The sequence below is a fragment of the Leptonychotes weddellii genome, chromosome 10, assembly GCF_054177405.1.
Source record: "Leptonychotes weddellii isolate Sample4059 chromosome 10, ASM5417740v2, whole genome shotgun sequence".
NCBI classification, from domain to species: domain Eukaryota; kingdom Metazoa; phylum Chordata; class Mammalia; order Carnivora; family Phocidae; genus Leptonychotes; species Leptonychotes weddellii.
The window spans coordinates 111,408,376-111,426,190 of record NC_138378.1 but is presented as its reverse complement, the minus strand read 5'-3'; the positions used below and the strand labels follow the sequence as shown (position 1 = coordinate 111,426,190).

The window sequence follows — 17,815 nt, the reverse complement described above, 5'->3', positions numbered from 1 at the left end:
GCTCTAGGCACATGAGGGTTTGTTTCTGTCACATGACGTTTTCCTTCCACACATCTCCGCGTGCACCCGCTGCTTAGCAACAGGCCGATGGGCAGAGCTGGGAATTACATGTCCCTCTGGCTGCTTCAACCACGGGTGCCCCTTGGGAGGCGAAGGGTCCACGGGAGCGACTTGAGCTGAAGAGCAGGGGTGTGGGGCCACCAGAAGGACACTCCAGAAACGTTACAGTCAGGGTTCTGGTGCCGTGCCAGGAATCTCAGAGGCCTGCTGGGAACAATGCTCCAGAAAATAGAATCCCAACGCAAAGTGCAGGGAAGCTGCAGGGATGACTGGTAACAGGTGGCAGATGAAATGTAAAAATCCAGAAGTATCTGCTGATGGGATTTGCCTTAGTGGGATCTGGGTTCAGGTCATCATCTGCACTGCTTTGTGGTTCCTGCCTTTGGAGCTTAAGGTCAAAATCCCCTCCCCATGGAGTCCTGCCGCTGGTAGAACAGCAGGGCAAAGGGGATCCGCACCAGGGCTCTGCAGGTGGCTTTGCTAGGTTTGCATCTCAGCTCTGCCATTTACTGTGTGACCTTGAGAAAATCACTTAACCTCTCTGTGCCTTCATTTCCTCATCTATGAGCCCTACCTGCTAGGACTGTCTTGAGAGTTAAGTTAAAACAGGTAAAAGGACTTGAAACAGTGTCTAGCGCATGGGTGTGAGCCAACGTGTAGTCAATTACATTTCTCCAGGGTAAGAGTGGTTTGTTGTCAGAGATGGCACAGACTCCAAAACGTAGAAAGCCATGATCCCGGGGGCAGGAAGAGATGTAAGCTACCTTTTTTTTTTTTTTTTAAGTGTCTTCCAGGCACCTAGCATTGTACAAAATGCTTTACATCAGCTATTGCATCAATCGTACGTACCTGGGCTTGGTCTTTTCAAACCCATGGGAACGGAGACTCAGAAACAAAGTGCCCTGCTCAGGACCCCACCCCACTCCAGACGTAGAGCTGGGGTTCGACACGGTCGTTATAGCTCCAGAGCCCTCACTCAGTCCTCTAAGCCAAGCGGTCTCCCCTATTGCTTCTCAGAGAAGGAAAAAAAGTACTGATTTCTCTTGGAGGGTCAGGACTTGCTAGAGAGAGCTCCTCCCCAGAATAACATTCCAGAAGTATTGTATGACATCGTTGTGATGGCCGTGGCACTCCCTGGTGCATGGTATCCGGGATGGGGAAATACTAGCCAGGGTTCTAGAAGCATGGAAGATGTTCCCAAGAGATGAAGGCATTAGACACGTGCATGTGGAATGTGGGTTTGCGTAACCTCCACATAAGCAGGAGGCCCAGACTGGCCCCTTGCTGGCCTTCAAGCCTGGTGTGTCCAAGAGCAGGAAGAGAAACTGGGCCTGAGAGGTTACAGGCTCACGGCTTTCCTGATGAGCACACAAACCCTGCTTCCCGGACCGAGGGGACGCTTGCTCTGAGACGCATACATATTCCTGAAGTTCATTTATAGCAAGAGCCTGAATGCATTCGTTCGCCTTGTCCGTGTGTCGGGGGCTGTAGGGCTCCATAATGTAGCCCTCAGCCTCGGGCACTCCGAGTGTGGCCAGTGGGAATGCAGATGGGCCTTACGTATGCCACACACACCCCGAATTCAAAGACTTGGTCCCCCCAAAATGTAAAATATTTCATTAATAACTTTAGTATTGATTACATGTTTAAATGATATCATTTGATATGCTTGAATATTGAATATAGTGGGTAATTAAAATATGTTGTTAGAATTAATTTTACTTGTCTTTTTTCTTAACTTTTTAAGTAGTTATTAGAAAATTGCAGTTAATGGATGTGGCTCACAGCCTCTTTCTGTTGGACAAGGCTCCTCTCCAGGGGATGCATAACAGGCCTTGCCCTTGGCGAGTGCTTCAGTGGTCATAAAGCATCAGCCCTTCTTTATGGTAGAATCACAGAAAGTCAGACCTGGAACCAGGAGCCCTGAGCCATTTTGTTCGGTCTCCTGGGGTACAGGCACAGAAACTGAAGCACTCAGAGGAGAAGGGACTGCGGTGCTCCGGGGAGAACCTTGGCCCACCCCCCGCCCCCATTCGCAGACCCCCAGCCAGGGCTGGCTGGCTTCAGCACCTCCTGCCCTGCCCCGGCATCCAGGCCCCCTGCTCCCCTACGCTCTGCTCTAGGGAAGGCTGGGAGGACTCTCCTGGGGGAGTCTCTGCATCTTTATTCATGAGCCTGGCAGAGGGCAGCCCAGGGAGCCTGCCGAAGGCTGCTCTCTGCTTTCCCTGCAGAGATAAATATGGAAATGTGGGAGGAGAGCTTCCCCGTCAGGAGCCAGGACTGCTGCCTCATCTGATGCTGACAACTAACTAGGGCTGGAGGAGGCGGCTCCTCGGGGCTGAAGCCAGCCGAGTGTCCTCCACCCAGCTTAGGTGACCCCTCCAGCCTCCTGCCCCTCACTGGGCAGAACCACCCCAGGCAGGCTCGGCTGACCCACCGGGCATCTCCCCCTGCTGACTCTTGGTTTCTGTTCCCCACAACAGCCCCCATAGGCTGCCTCCCAATACCCCACAAATGCACTTGTGCCTACTTACCTCCTGGCACCCTCTGAACCCCACTCAAGCCCCCCAGCATGCCTCCCCTGACCTCCCCAGGCCTGCTTGGGCTTCCTTCTTCAAATCCCAGACACCAGGTGTCTACGTTCTTGCTTCGTGTGTTTCGTGGATCAGCAGCTTCTGCAACCCGAGGGAGGGTGTAAGATATGCAGACACTGCGGGCCCCATCCCAAACCTGCTGAATCAGAATCTGCATTTTCACAAGACTGCCAGGAAACCCACTAGCATGGGGCTGAGCTGTGGCCCCAGCAGGTTAGCCCGGGAGCCAGCCCCGGAGCCAGCACAGCGCTGAGCTTACGGGGGACACTCTGCTCACAGAAAGAATGCCCTTCATTGGGTCCCCAGAGCCCATGTGGCATTTTCTCAGGTGCTATCCACATAATCACCCACTGCCCTGGACGGTGCTGAGCAGTTAAGTCAAGAACCCTTGGCTCTGGGCAAAGCCCAGATTGCTTAGGGAGCAATCTCTGAGCAACTTGGCCCATCGAGAGCTGCCGAAGAACTGCTGACCTCACCTGCCCCTGGTCTTTTTTTTAAAGATTTTATTTTTTATTTATTTGACAGAGAGAGAGACAGCGAGAGAGGGAACACAAGCAGGGGGAGTGGGAGAGGGAGAAGCAGGCTTCCCGCAGAGCAGGGAGCCCGACGCAGGGCTCGATCCCAGGACCTTGGGACCATGACCTGAGCCGAAGGCAGACACTCAACGACTGAGCCCCCCAGGCGCCCCTCCCGCCTGGTGTCTTGGCTGCATCTGTCTGGCTTGCTGGATGCAGATGGTCTGCTGTGTCTCTGTGCTGAGGGTCAGAGGCAGGACCGGGGCTTTGCCTTTTTTGGTGTCTGTGTTCCTGTAGTAGTTAGATCAGAAGCTTGTAGCTCGGGGCCCATGTAGAGCCTCCAGAGCCAGACGAGTTCAGATTCTGCCGTTAGCCAGGTATGTGCTCTAGGTTGGACACAGTAACATCATAGCCCCGGGCTTCTGTGCTCATCTGTGTAATGGGACCTGCAGTGATACCTACATCAGAGGGTATTAGAGGATTACATTGTTAAATATTGACAGTGTGCTTAAACCACGCCTGGCACATGGTACGTGCCATAAAAGTTTAATTAAATCAGCATCTTTTGTTAAGGATAATGTTGACAGTGTGCAGAGTTAGAATCATAGTTGCTGATAGCACCCTAGGGCTCATAGAGAACCAACTCCCTCATTCTACACAAGAGGATCCAGGCCCAGATTGTCACATCCCTCTCCCAGCGTTCGGGCAGCCAATAAGCAGCACAGCGGGAACTTGGACTCTGACTCTCCTCTGCTCGGGGGGTCGTGCCCTGTAGGACCTGATCAGAAAGAAGAACAGCTCAGAGCCTGGCAGCCCACCCCTGTGGCTCCTGCCCTCTGTCCTTGTTAGGGGCGAGGATTCTAGAAGTGGCCTCTATCGGCAATCCCTCCAGAGACTTCCCCTGTGCCCTGAAATCTAATCTCTAAATCAGTCCTTCTAGACCACAGAATCAGGAATCAGATAGCGTTTGCTGGGGGCACACCCTGGGGAGAGGAAAATCAGCAGCCTGATTTTGGGAGGAGAGGCAACAGAGGAAGGCTCCTCCCATGGAAGGCTGGCTCACTCCTTATTCTGAGGCTCTGCAGGGATGATAAGGAATGAAAGAGAGCCCGCTGCCCCCAGGGGCTTGTCTCCTCTTTGGCGGAACTGGTACCCAGTCCTGGGCATCCTGACTCATTCCAGCCCAGCAATCAATTCTCACCTCCAGCTCCTTTTTCATATGAATAAACTAAGGCTTTGAAAAAGATTACAAACCCTTTGTCCAAGTCCCACATCTAGTAAACTGCAGAAGTGGTCTTCAGTACCAGACCCCTCCTGAGCACAATCTCACACCCCCAACATGGCGCCCACACTTCCCTACAGGATGTACTTCCTTTGTGTCTTGGGCCGCCGCACCCACACCTTTTCCTATACCTCCAGTGGCAAAGATGGGAGTATGTGGAACTGGCATAATTGAGTAGAAGTTACAGATATGTCAGTACTGGGGGAGAGTAATAAATTTGGGGACCCATCTTAGAGTAGGTTGGAAGATTCCTCCTTCCCGGGCAATGGAGGACACATCTTCAGAGGCAATGGCCCGGAATATGTTCATTTCTTACAAACTTCAGCTTCTGCAGATATAGCTCCCCTTGCTCGGGCTACCGTTGCTGCCCCCTCCCTGTGTTGCGGACAGCTCCCTCTCCATGGCACAGACCCTGGTGGCCTCTGGCATGCTGGTAGGGCTCTGATTGAGATGCAGACCGGCTGAGCATTCTCATCATTGTCACCATGACGTTGTGAAGCGAGTTGGGTGGAGAGTGACATGGGAATCCATCTTGAACAGATCACTCTATTCTAGGAGGAGTGGGAAAGATGAAACAACCAGTTTCGGAACCAGTTGCAAAACCTGCTCTACCCACTTCAGTTGGAGTAATTGAAGGGATACTAGGCAAGAGGTGTCTTTCCAATTTTCCCCATAGCAACCAGCCTTCTACCAAACACCTTCGAAGATCCTCACCCCTTGTCTGGTTTCAAAAATGAGCTCCTTCTTAAATTGGTAAAACAGTCTTCTCTCTAATTAGATTGCCTTTAAATGGAAAATCATGACAATTTCCAGAGTATAATTTACTATTGGTGAGCTCCTATTTTGTAACACATGCTAACGGTGGACTGATTTATGTTGATTTATGTTGGCTCAAGATTAATCAGCAAGTGAGGTACTAGAGGAAACACCCTGCCCCAAATCAAGATGTCATTGATACAATTCATAATGTGACTTGGGTATTGGACAGAAATAAAGAAAGAGTTCATTTGATTTTTTTAAAGTCTGAGTAACCAATGAGTATCTGTCAGGCGCTGTGAAACTTCCAATAGGGATAGAGAGAGAGATATGATAAAGGGATAGAAATAGAGATAGAGAGAGAGGGAGATAGAGCTAGAGAGATAGAGATAGGGAGAGATGTTATAGAGACATAGATATCTATAGATATAGAGACGACAGAGGGAGATACAGATACAGATACATAGATATCGATACTGATGCACATAGAGATGTAGATAATATTCACCCTTCAAAGTCTGATCCTGTAATTAAGACATACCAACACAAGGTGGCAATATGATAGCTGCTTTGGTTAATAAATGCAAAATAATGCAAGTACCATCCATTTGTCAAATTCATTATTAATTAATTCTTCTTCTTTTTTTGAGATTTCACTTCCAGAATCACAAAAATAAATAAAATAGTATAGCTAAAAGGAATTTTGAAGCTTATCTGATTTGTGCCCTCATTTTATATCATAAAAGGCAAAATGGCTTGACTTAAGTCACACCCAGACACCCTGTCACTCAACCCAGCATCCCTTCCTCTACAACACGTTGCTTCTTTTATCCATCCAAAGCATTTATAGAGCACCTACAGTATACCAGATCCTAATTTGATATATTAAAGAGCAAAGCATATTCCCCTTAAAGTAGAGGTGATATGGGCTATTCTCTTGGTGATAATTCTAAAGCAAAAGAGACCCCAAGATGAGTGAGGAATCTGGATTTCTGCTGCCTGAGCCTCGTTTTCTATAAAAAAGTAACAGAACTTCCCTGGGAGTTCATGACCTTCTTGGGGCAGTGTATAAAGGTCAAAATGCATACAGAGAGACCTGGCCTAGGACCTAAGCGAACACTGTTTCCTCTGCCCCAAGAGGCAAAAGTCCCCTTCTTTAGAAATTTAGTTCAGGACTAATTTTCTTCTCAAATAGATGTAGTTCTACAGGAACCAGGGGTTAATAGTGGTTGCCTTGTACGAAAGCCTGAAGCCATGAGTGCAGAAAATGGATGTTGTCCCCCGGGGGGACAAGTGAAGAGGCAGCTCTGGGGGGGGGGGTTGAATCCCCTCCCAGGGAGCCCACGTGTGGAAGGCACCTCCGGCTCTGGGCGGCACCTGCTCGGGACACGGACCCGCCCTTCTCTTTTGCTCTGATCCTTTGTTGCCTCTCCTCACCCTCCCTCCTGCCCACACAGAGCTCCGCATAGAGCCTGGCACCAATTAGGGTTTTGTGAGTATCTGTTGAATGAAGACGTTGGCAGAAAACAGCTCTTGGACTCACCATTTCTAATTAAGGGGAAGTGTCTCTCTCTTCTTCCCATCCACGTGACCATCCCACGTGCACGGCTCGGGGGATGATTCACAGCACCATGAATCATCAGCTAAAGTAGTAATGGCAGTGACAGGTTTTAAGGCCAAATGGTGAGCTTCCTGTAGCACAGCTGACTTCAGACAATCTTCAGAACACATTTCGGCCCTTCCACTGGTCATCGTGTGCATTTGCTGCCGTATCCTCAGGCTTGAAAGAGACCCGCTGTGCTGAGTCGCTCGGTCATTCAACAGACGTTTACTGGGCACCTTCTGTGTGCCTGGCCCCATACGAGGCACGAGGGATTTTAGTGGTGGGGAAAACCAGGCTCTTCCCTGCCCTGTTTAGCTTAGTCCACGAAGGGAGAAAGGCGTTAATCAGACAGTCCCATGAACACAGGATGATGGTTACCAAGGGCAGGACTTGGTCCCGTGCACACACGTAATGGAAGGTTCTGAGCTGGACTCAGAGAAGGCTTTCCTGAGAAAGTGAAGACTAAATCAAGATCTGAGAGGCAACAGGTGTTGACTGGGTTGGGGCAGGAAAGGAGCATTCCAGATGGAGAGAATAATAGGACTGCTGCTGGACAGCATAGCAAGGCCCCAGATAGTGGGAGGGCTCAGGGAACAGAGGACTGGACAGGACCCGGGAAGGCTCAGATGCTTGGGGAGAATCTCGTTCCTTCTTCTGGGAAGAATTAGATGTGACTGGTGGGTACGGGAAGTGGACACGATGAAGGGGGCGTGAGAGGTTCCCTCTGGAGCTGTGGGGAGGAGGGAACGCAGAGCCCGGAGAGTGGGCATGGAGGGCAGTTAGGAGGCAGAGAATGTGGGCCGGTGAGGAAATAAGGATCCTATTCCTGGGTGAGGTTGCATGAGTGTGAAGAGCCTAAGGCTGAAACCAAATACCAAGTTAATCCTCAGGGGCCCCAGCTTGGCCAGCAGCCCGGGGTGTGTGCGCTGAGAGCCCACCACAAACCACCTGCTCACCCGGGAGCTGCCTGTAAGACCAGGGTCTGGGGTGCATCAGGGCAGCCTTGAGGGGAGAGGGAGGAGGGACCCTTCAATACCCAACGTCCCAACTCCATGCGGCCTCAGGCACCTTCCACATCTGTCATCTCCAGGAAATCCCACAACAGTCCTTCATAGTAGGAATTAATTCCTATCGCCCCATTTGGTGGACGAGGAAACTAAGGCTGAGAGACGCAGAGCCCTTCAGGATCCAGGGGAAGAGGTAGATTGTCGCTGGGAGTGGAAGTCTGGGTGCACTGGGCAGGTGCGGATCCCTCAGACAGAGCCTGTTTGCCTAGCCCGTCCCACCCCCTTAGTGGTCTGACCTTATGCCAGTTAGTTAACCCAGAATAATGACCCCCAAGTCCTCAACTTGAAGAACCAGCTGAGGTAGCATATAAAAAAGACCTTCTTCGGGCTCTGCTCCCTGATAGACACTCATGACAAGATGACTGTGGCATCTGTGGCCCGAAGAGGTGGGTACGGAGCCAGGGATCCACAGCAGGCTGGAAGCCTCTGGCCAGTTCCAGCAGAGGTGAGGGCAGAGGACCTCGGAGGCCCGGGTAAGGGGGAGACGAAGAAGACTCCACTCTTGGGGAGGGGATCGTGTTTGTGGGTTCATTAGCCAGAGAACATAGGCTTCTGACATTTGAGAACAAAGGGAAACAGAATTGACCTGAGTCAGGACGTTTTTAAAGGGACAGCGTCCTGTGAGAGATTGGATGTCAGACTTCTCCAAGCCTGTGAGCAGTGGAGCGTCCAAGAATATTCTTCTGTTCTTTGATCCCCTCATGAGCTCTATTTCAGGCAGACTAATGGGCACAAATCTATTCTGAGTTCAGAGGGCTGCTCAGCGTCAGCTGGGAGCTGGGCCTTGGGCAGAGCGTTGGAGAGACTCTGTCCTCCTCAGTGGCCTTGCTGTAACCCACTCTTGACCCAGCCCATCAACTGTCACAGTGGGCCAAGGCCATGCTGTGCAAACCTCCCTCCACCTGAAGGTCGGTCGGGGCAACCTCTAGGAGCCCTGCCTCCTCCATTAACTTGAGGCAGGCCCCAGTGGACGCTGGGAGAGAGCGAGGTTCTCATGGGAAATGTTGTAATGTTTTCTCTGCACTCAGTACCACTTCTGGAAGGATGAGATGTACAGGCAGCAAGATAGTGCAAAGGGCTGGAGCGGGAGGTGCAGAGGACAGATTACATGAGGGGATGGAAGCACCGTGTTTTCAAGCCATTTCTTAACACAGCCACCAAACAGCCTTCTGTGCCCGGTGGGGCCCTGGGTTTGCAGGGTGGGGCCCTGGGTTTGCAGAGGCGAATGACACCATGCATAGGCAGCATGAGGTGTCTGGGGCTCATTCACCACATATTTATTTTTTTATTTTTTATTTTTTTTAAAGATTTTATTTATTTATTTGACAAAGAGAGACACAGCGAGAGAGGGAACACAAGCAGTGGGGGAGTGGGAGAGGGAGAAGCAGGCCTCCCACTGAATGCGGGGCTCCATCCCAGGACCCTGGGATCATGACCTGAGCAGAAGGCAGACACTTAACGACTGAGCCACCCAGGCACACCACACCACATATTTTAAAAAAAAAATTAATAGTCACAACTGAACAAGTTATTGAAAAGATGGAAATGCAGGGCTTCGGTCTTCTATCTGTAGGGAAAAGCCTCTGGTGGCTTTGGAGTAAGCTGGTGAAGTGGTACAAAGTCTCCTATTGTCCTCCTGAGGAGAGACCAAGTCCTCAAGCATTTCCTGGGGTTTTCTCTGGCACATTGGATGGTTCAGAGTAGGGCTGTGTAGTGCAGTTGGATACAATCTAGGTGAAATCCCAGGAAGTTTCAGACTCTGAGACCATTGCTGAACTATGATGAAGAAGAGTGAATTGACAGAAGCCGACATATTAGGGTGCAAGGAGAGGAACACAGAGGAAATTTTTGTTTAAGTTTCAAACTCATAAGATCATCCCCATTACTCGTTTGTGGCTCTACACACTTGCAGTGTATCATGGAGTAATTTTATACTTATTTATGCAGTTGCTTGCTTAGTATCTCTTTCCCCTACTATCCTTAATGCTCTATGTCTTTTCATATTTTATTCAGTATCTAACACAGTACTTGACGCATAGTAACCGCTCAATAAATGTTCAGTTAAAGAATGAATGAGTCATAAAAAATATCCCTCAGCCGCCCACCTTTTACTAATTTTCATGTAGTACGTACATGCTGCCAGAAGGTGGCGATAAATGCCCACCCCCGAAGATTTCGGACCTTAGAGGGAAGGAAGCAAAGAATTACGTAATGTAACAAATACGTTTGCTTCATCAAATGTGGATTTAGGTTTATTGCCTCAGTTTGACATAGAGAAACAGCAGGATGAGGCAGAAATGACCAGACAGATCCGCATGCAAATCCTGCCTCTGTCACATGCTGCCAGGAGCCTGGGGCAAATGCCTGGACCTTTCAAGCTCGCTTCCTTAACCACAATGCGGAGTTTAGGATGGCAGGTTTTGCTATGAGGACTGAATGAAGTAACACACATGAGAAGTATTAGAACTGAACCCATTCCAGTCCTGTGTGGTAACCATTAAAGTGTTCCAACAAATGCTGAGACAGATGAAAATCTGTCCCTAACTTTCTACCTTCTGTTTTGTATGTCGTATTCTGGAAAGGAGTGTACATTTCTTACTGCTCCTCTGTATAACCTTGCAGCAGACTGACACAGGGGGAAGAGAATTAACTTCAGGGTTTGCTGGACCTTTCTGAGTCCATGTTTCCTTGCCCGTGAAATGGAGCTGAGGGTTACTGCTTGACAGGGGTATTGTGAAAACTAATAACGTAGCATAGACCATAGGACTCCATACAGACGCCGGTAGCCGCATGTGGTTATCTAAGTTGACAGGTAAGTTGAATAATATTAAAACATTCCGTTCTTTGGCTACACCAGTAACATTTCAAGGGTTACTTTCCCCACTGTTCTCAATTCTCTGTCTTTTTAAAATTTTATTCCCAGCACCTAAGACAGTGGTTGACCCAATACTGCTAGTAGGTATCATTTTGGACAGCGCAGTTATTGAATATTTTTATAATCACAAGAAGTTCTAGTGGACAGAGCTGGCTAGATTATAATGTCCAGTGAGTGGGGCCTGTTTTTAGCAGCAGTGTTCAATCACCTGGATACCCTGAAGTTGGCACTGAAAGTGTCTCTCTCATTTGGTCACTCAACAAGATCGTATTCAGCACCTGCCATCTGCAGACCTGTGCTATGTGTTATGGATGCAATGGTGAGCAAACAAGGCTTTGCACTCTGGGAATTTACAGTTCAATAACAATCCCCTAATAAATAGGAATGATTAATAATGTTCATAAATATTATTAATAATAATAAATATTACCAAGTCAAAGTGAAAAAAACCCAAACCATCCCTTTGGCTTGTCTTGAGGATTCTAGGAGACAGTGAATGCGTAATCAGTTGCAACTAATGCAGGATTAGGAAGGACAGCGTCAAGAAGAAATCGGTTCACTCGTTCATTCTCTAAGTCATTACTGAGCGCTTGCAATGGAGAGATTCAGTAAGGAACTAAACAGTGTAGCAGCCGAGGCTCTCTGCCCTCACAGAGTTTACATTTCTCATGGAGGAAGAAAAAGGATGAATAAATAATTGAAATGTGTTGTACGGTAGTCAGCTTTTTGGAGAAAAACGAAGCAGAGAAGGCGACTAGGAAATTCTGGGAATGGGAGAGCTGACAATTAAATGAGTCAGTGTCATGGTTTTCATCACTGTTGAGTTGTGGCAGAAACCCCTGTCTTCCTTCCCGGGGGCATGAAAGCATTTGGTTAATGCGGCAGCTCCTTCTCACAGATGGAAGGACACAAGGACAAATACACACATGTGGGGGACCACAGACCCCGCGCTCGCTGGAGCCCTGCAGCTCCTCCTTGCCAGGCGCTAGGCACAACTGTGGGGTGCAGAGGGAGCGAACCGTTCCTGCCCTCCCAGAACCCTCGCACCAGGGGGCACACCGCAGAAACAGACTGGCTGTGCTCTAAGGCAGAGGGTTCGGGAAGATTCGTCTAGAAATAAAAGTGAAGCACAAGCAAGCAGAGGAAGAGATTCAGTCCAGTCGTGAAGGTTCCATGGAGGTGGAGCATTTGAGCAGGACATAAAGAAAAGGTGGGATTTGGCCAGGATGAGATGGGGTGCAAAGGGAAGGCATAGAAAATATGAAAGTGGGGGGAGAAGGGGGCGTGCCAGTCTGTGAACTCAGTCTCAGACTGAGAACACAGTCGGGCACAGAGGCAGAAAGCAGAGGAATGAGAGAGCCGGGCGTGCAGGCTGGGGCAATCACGAAGGGCCACGAACAGCAGGGTGAGAAGTTCAGACCTGAGCTCTGCACACGCGAGCCTCTGGGGAGCAGAGGTCGAAGCAGGACACGCACTACTGAAGGCACGTAGTGGGTCAGCAAATAGCAAGCGCAGGGGTCCGGACTGGATTCCACTGGGTGTTTCTCTGAAGAGAAATGACACAGCCTGAGCCATATTAGAGGAAGATCAGAGCTGCTCTGGGTGTTGGACCGAGAGGAGACTCAAGGCAGGAGGAAATTAGGGGACTGTAGCCAGAATCCCATGGGAGGTGATCGGGCTCTGGCTGAGGCAGAAGGGAGAGAAGGGGGTAAGCTATAGTTAATCCTCCCAATGGAAAGTCCACTGGGGAGGTGACAGAGGGGGAGAAGCAGAAGAGGTCTTGAGCCACCAGGACTTCACTGAAGGGCAATCACTGAGTGAGGAGAAGGAGATGTTGTCCGGGCCCGCTCTCTAGTGGTGCTAGAGGGGGCCCTGGGAGCTTCCCCAGGACGCAGCTCTGAAGACGGACAGCCCATGCTATCAGGCTGTGCCCACCTGACTGGGCTCTGCTGAGAATCCGAGGGGAGGGGTCCTGGTCTCCCCTCCACATGCCCCCCAGAAAGAGGATGCAGCCCTCCTTTGCAGCAGCTCCCCACAATCTGATGGCAGCCCTCATTCCCAGGCTTCCTGGGAAGGGAAGTCAATAGGAAAGGAAGATGTGCGGCCCAGAAAACCTATCTCAGGAACTTCCAGAAGTCAGTGCAGGGGAATGCCATGGGACAGATGCATGCTTCTCCTGCTTGTCGTTCTGCAGGAATGGTGACATTTTCCTGTGGGTATCATGCTACACTTGGTGGGCTGGGTCCTGGCCCCACCGCAGACCAGCAACATGGAAAGCCCGAGTTCTCAGGGCACAACTGGAGCACAAGATTGTCCCTGTGGTATGACAGGGACAGATCAATGTGTAGTCTTGAGGTCAGAGGCTCACCAGCAGGGCCAGAAGTAGCCAGGGATGGAGGGCCCTTCCTGCCCCCACCTTCTGTCAGGCTCCCACTACTAAGCTTGGAGACTCAAGTGTCAGAGCAAAAAGGCTGTGGGCCCACACAGGGGGAGTCCTACACCCGAGGAAGGGGGCTCCAGAGGGCCCTGAAGAAACTGCCTCTGCTGAACCATTCTGGCCAGCCGTCATCCTCCACCCGGGAACCTCGGGGACCAGCCTGGTCATCTCCACCCCCAGACATGCAGTCCAAACTGCTGATGGTGCTCTTCTCACCCTGAGACTTGAGTCTAGAGTTCTGCTGACCAGTCCCTGGAGCAGACCCTGCTCCACCCCCAAGCCCTGCTCTCCGAAGAGAAGCCTTCTCTCAGGTACCCTCAGGACGGCAGGCTGTCTCAAGGTGCCAAACCAGACAGGTGTGGCCTCCAAGAGCCCCACGACCCAGGTCCCACCATCACTGGAAGGACTGCAGTATCTGGATTCAGTCAGCTGACCATCTGCAACTGCTTCCAGGTGGCTTTTTTCTGTTACTGGAAATGCAAGATATACTTGAGATAAAATGTTTGACCAAAAGTAGAAAAACTAAGTGTGTATGCACACAGACATAAAATAGAAACTAGAAATTTATCAAAGACTAGCTATAGTCAATCATCTAATGCGGTTTCTAAAATTTCTCACAACTAGATTCATCTTCTTTCAAACAAATCGCTATGGACTGAATATCTGTGTCCCTCCCCAAATTCACATGTTGAAACCTAACGTCCAAGGTGAGGGTATTAGGAGGTAGGCCTGTTCAAGGAGTTTAGGTCATGAAGGTGGAGCCCTCATGAATGGGATTAGTGCCCTTATATAAGAGACCCCACAGGGGTGTCTGGGCGGCTCAGTTGGTTAAGTGTCCGACTCTTGATTTCGGCTCAGGTTATGATCTCAGGTTTGTGAGATCCAGCCTCACGTCAGGTTCCGTGCTGGGCATGGAGTCTGCTTAAGATCTTAGGATTCTTTCTTCCCCTTTCCCTCTGGTCCCCCCCAAAAAAAGAAGGAAAAAGAGACCCCATAGTTTCCTTACCTCCTATGAGGACAAAGCAAGATTTTAGCAGTGTGCAACCCGGAAGAGGTCTTTCACCAAAAACTGCCCCTGCTGATACCTTGATACTGGACTTCATCCTCCAGAACTGTGTTTATAAATCATCCAGCCTGGGACATTTTGTTACAGCAGCCTGGATGGACTAAGACACAGTGGAATTATATATTATAGAATATATATTATATACACACACACATAAATATACATATGATTTTTCAACCTCAAAGTTTTTTATTTATTATATAGACTTGTAGATTATTAATGCCACTGAAAATTATTTCCACATCAACAAGAAAAACACATTGAATTTAAAAAATAAAAGAAATTTTAAGCAACAATACACAAAAAATACTTCTACTTCTCAGGCACTATCGTAGTCCAGAAGTGAATATGAGTTCAAGACCCCGATTTCTTCCTAAAGACATTGAAGAGTGTGGCTTCATTTTTCTGTGATGATCCCTCCAGAGCTGAATCATTTCATCAAAAGAAGGAGCATTCCCCTGATTAGAAAAACTCCAAGCACTCAGAACATGATAAGAGGAGTTTTCTAAAGAGAACAAGCCCTCCAGATACGTTAGCATACGCTCGGTTCTTCTGAAGTAAACGTGTTGGCTATAAAAGTCAGTAAATAGACCTTCTACAAGGCACATGTAACTTTTACAGCTCAATCGATTTTTTTCCTCAAGAATTTTCAGATCTAAATTTTTAATATACTGACTTGAAGCTCCCTGCTATTTTTAGATAAAACTATCAGATATCCCTTCCCTTTAAAGTATGCTATGTGAAATAAAGGTTAAAGCATTTCACTGCCAGAAAACCACACAGATGGAGACAATTACCCAGGGGTCTCAAGTCACAGCATAGCAAGCCTGGTGGATACACAGCACTAAGGAGAGATGAGAATCTGCCAAGGGCTCACTCTGCTCTGCTCTGAGGCCATTTCACAGGGCCCAGCTCTCCCCAAGATTCCTGACCACAAGGCAGATAAAGACACATCCACAAAGAGCAGAAAGGGGTGAAGAACATTCGTGCACAAGGCACTTGTGATATGATGATATAATAAGAAATATATACTTGGTCTCAGTTCCCAGTTCTGACACCAGAGCTTCTAAGACCCTTGGACTCTCTGGAAGGATAACAGTGTCTTTTGTATGCTAATGAGGTGACTGGTGGCTGGGGGCCCTTTGATAGCTTCCGGATGGGAACTGGTCAGACAAAAGACTGGAGGCATGATTAGAGGATGGGAACTCTGGGGAGGGGAGAAGGGCTGGAGATGGAATTCAATTGTCGTTAGCCAGTGATTTAATCAACCATGCCTAAGTAATGAGGCCTCCAATAAAACCCTTCAACTACAGGTTTGAGGAGCCTCCCAGTTGGGGGACTCACTGAGGTGCTCTTCGGGTGGCTGCCCGCAGAGGGCTCTGTGCACCCTCCATGCACTTTCCCCTACACCTTGCCCACTGGGCTGTTCCTGAGTTGTGTCCTTTAAAATAAACCGGTAATAGTAAATAAAGTGCCTTCCTTAATTCTTTGAGTAGTTCTAGCAAATTATTGAAGGAGGGCCTTGTGGGCGCCCCCACCGCCCCGGCCTTTCTATCAGGTCTATCAGAAGAACCAGGGACTGACCACTGGCATCTGAAATGGGGGCAGTCTGGTGGGACTGAGCCCTTCCCTGTGGGGTCTGCACGGACTCCCCCCGGGGGTTAGTGTCAGAATGGAACTGAATTCACCTGGACCAGATTAATAATGTCCAGAAAATCAGAGTTGTTAGGAAGGAAAAACCAACCAAAACAAACCCCACACATTTGGTGTCAGAAGTATCATAAGTTTAAAAAAACGTTCAGAGCACATGTGAATCAACCTTACCTATTTAGAAACTGTCAAGGTCAAAACTGTGTAGTTCAAAACTCAGCACCTGGTAGCCTGTCCTCAGGTACCCAGGCCCCTAATGGCATTATGGGGTGAAGGGGAAATAGGCTGAGCGGGTAGGAGAGGACAGCAGCCTTTCCCTCATAACTCTCCACCTTGAAACCAATCCTGTAGTCTTGCCCCCTCCTCTGTCCTAGTTCTCATCAGTCCCGCCTTGGGTTCCCCCATTAACTATGAAATCCCAGAGCCTGGGGACTACGAGCTGTGGATCTCTGCTTTCCCAGTACCAAAAATGGGGCCTGGCCACAGTTATGGGATCTCACGGGGAAATACACATTTCATTTCTGCCTTCCAAGGGCTTCTAAGTATGGGAGGTGTGGGCAGCAGGCCCCAGGGCAGGAAGCACAGTGAGAAACATGAGCTGAGGGCCCCGGAAGGGAGACAGCCCCAGGTGGGCACAAAGCAGGCCCGCTGTACGGAGGCTGGCTGGCCTGTCCCAGTAACCAGTGACAAAACTTACCAAGGAGCGGGGATACCTGTGACATCCTCAGACACCTGCTTTGGTCTTTGTATTTGCGGGCTGATGCATCCATATCCCCTCTCTGCCTTAAAACAGCACGTGGTTTGTTTTTGCTTTTGGTTTGTGGTTTGGGGCTTGTTTCCACGGTCTTACCTCCTCCAGGGTCTGCTCTTCCTTTTCCTCCTGTGTTCATTCTTTGTCTCCAATGGCACTCTGGCCAACTGTTGGCTCTGAAAAGAAACCTCTTTATAGCTCTTAAAAATAAACCTCGTCATGTTCTATTTTTAATGGGTTTTAAATGTCTGTTCTACAAAAGAAAAGTCCCTGCCAAAAAGAAGAGAGCCAATGGAGCCTCACCCGGGGAGAGGAGTGTGGGCGGGGGCTGGGGAGCCGGGGCAGAGAAAACCAGGTCTGGGCAACCTCGCGCTGGCCCCACCGGGCGGCGAACCTGGAGGTCCAGAGAGGAAGGCGAAGTTCATGGAGCACCGCTCTGCGTGGGGAGAGAAGTCGGCTCCCTACCTCAGTCCTTGTCCTTGTGGGAGCGAGGGCAGGGAAGCCACGGATGAGGGACCCTAGCTGCGGGCTCAAGGGCCCCGCCACCACGAAGGCCGCATGTCCCAGCCTCATGCACAGGAATGGCCTGATGGACGCCTGCCCTAGGCCTTGAGCACCGCGCCAAACCGCTGTCCAGGAGGGAGGCCTGCCTGCCACCCCTCCTCCCTCGGCGGCCTGGGAGCACCCGCGGTGCGGTCCCCGGGATGGCGCGGTGGCCTCCCAGGCTTTCCCGGACTCCACCCGGGCCTGAGGTTTTGGGCCTCCCGCCACCTGAACTTGTGTCTTCTGCTTGCAGTTCTTCCCTTACGGCGACGCCTCCAAGTTCGCCCAGCACGCCTTCCGAACCTTTGACAAGAACGGGGACGGCACCATCGACTTCCGAGAGTTCATCTGCGCCCTGTCCATCACCTCGAGGGGCAGCTTCGAGCAGAAGCTGAACTGGGCCTTCAACATGTACGACCTGGACGGCGACGGCAAGATCACGAGGGTGGAGATGCTGGAGATCATAGAGGTGAGGCGGTGGGCCCTCGGGGCGGGGCGGGGGAACCCCTCGGGGCGGGGCCGTGGGGGAACCTGGGTGGCAGGGCCCGGGCTGGGCCAGGGTCCTAGTGGCCGGGTTGGGGGGCGTTCAGGGCGGGGCGGGGGCCCTCGGGGCAGG

The 17,815-nt window shown here is 50.2% G+C and overlaps 1 protein-coding gene and 1 long non-coding RNA gene across 3 annotated transcripts in view; one reads left to right on the top strand and one right to left on the bottom strand.

Moving 5' to 3' along the window:
• The window catches only part of VSNL1 (visinin like 1), a 100,170-nt gene that overhangs the window by 79,990 nt on the left and 2,365 nt on the right, over window positions 1-17,815 (top strand). For both annotated transcript variants that reach the window (XM_081797165.1, XM_006732980.3), the window contains one exon: window positions 17,453-17,668. In XM_081797165.1, coding sequence (XP_081653291.1) covers window positions 17,453-17,668 — 216 coding nt within the window. The remainder of the gene's footprint in view (window positions 1-17,452; window positions 17,669-17,815) is intronic.
• LOC145715981 (uncharacterized) lies at window positions 9,210-16,826 on the bottom strand. The gene is made up of 4 exons (XR_014138310.1): window positions 16,756-16,826; window positions 14,196-14,355; window positions 10,011-10,058; window positions 9,210-9,653 (listed from the first exon to the last, which is right to left on the bottom strand). It is a non-coding gene; the product is annotated as an uncharacterized LOC145715981 (long non-coding RNA).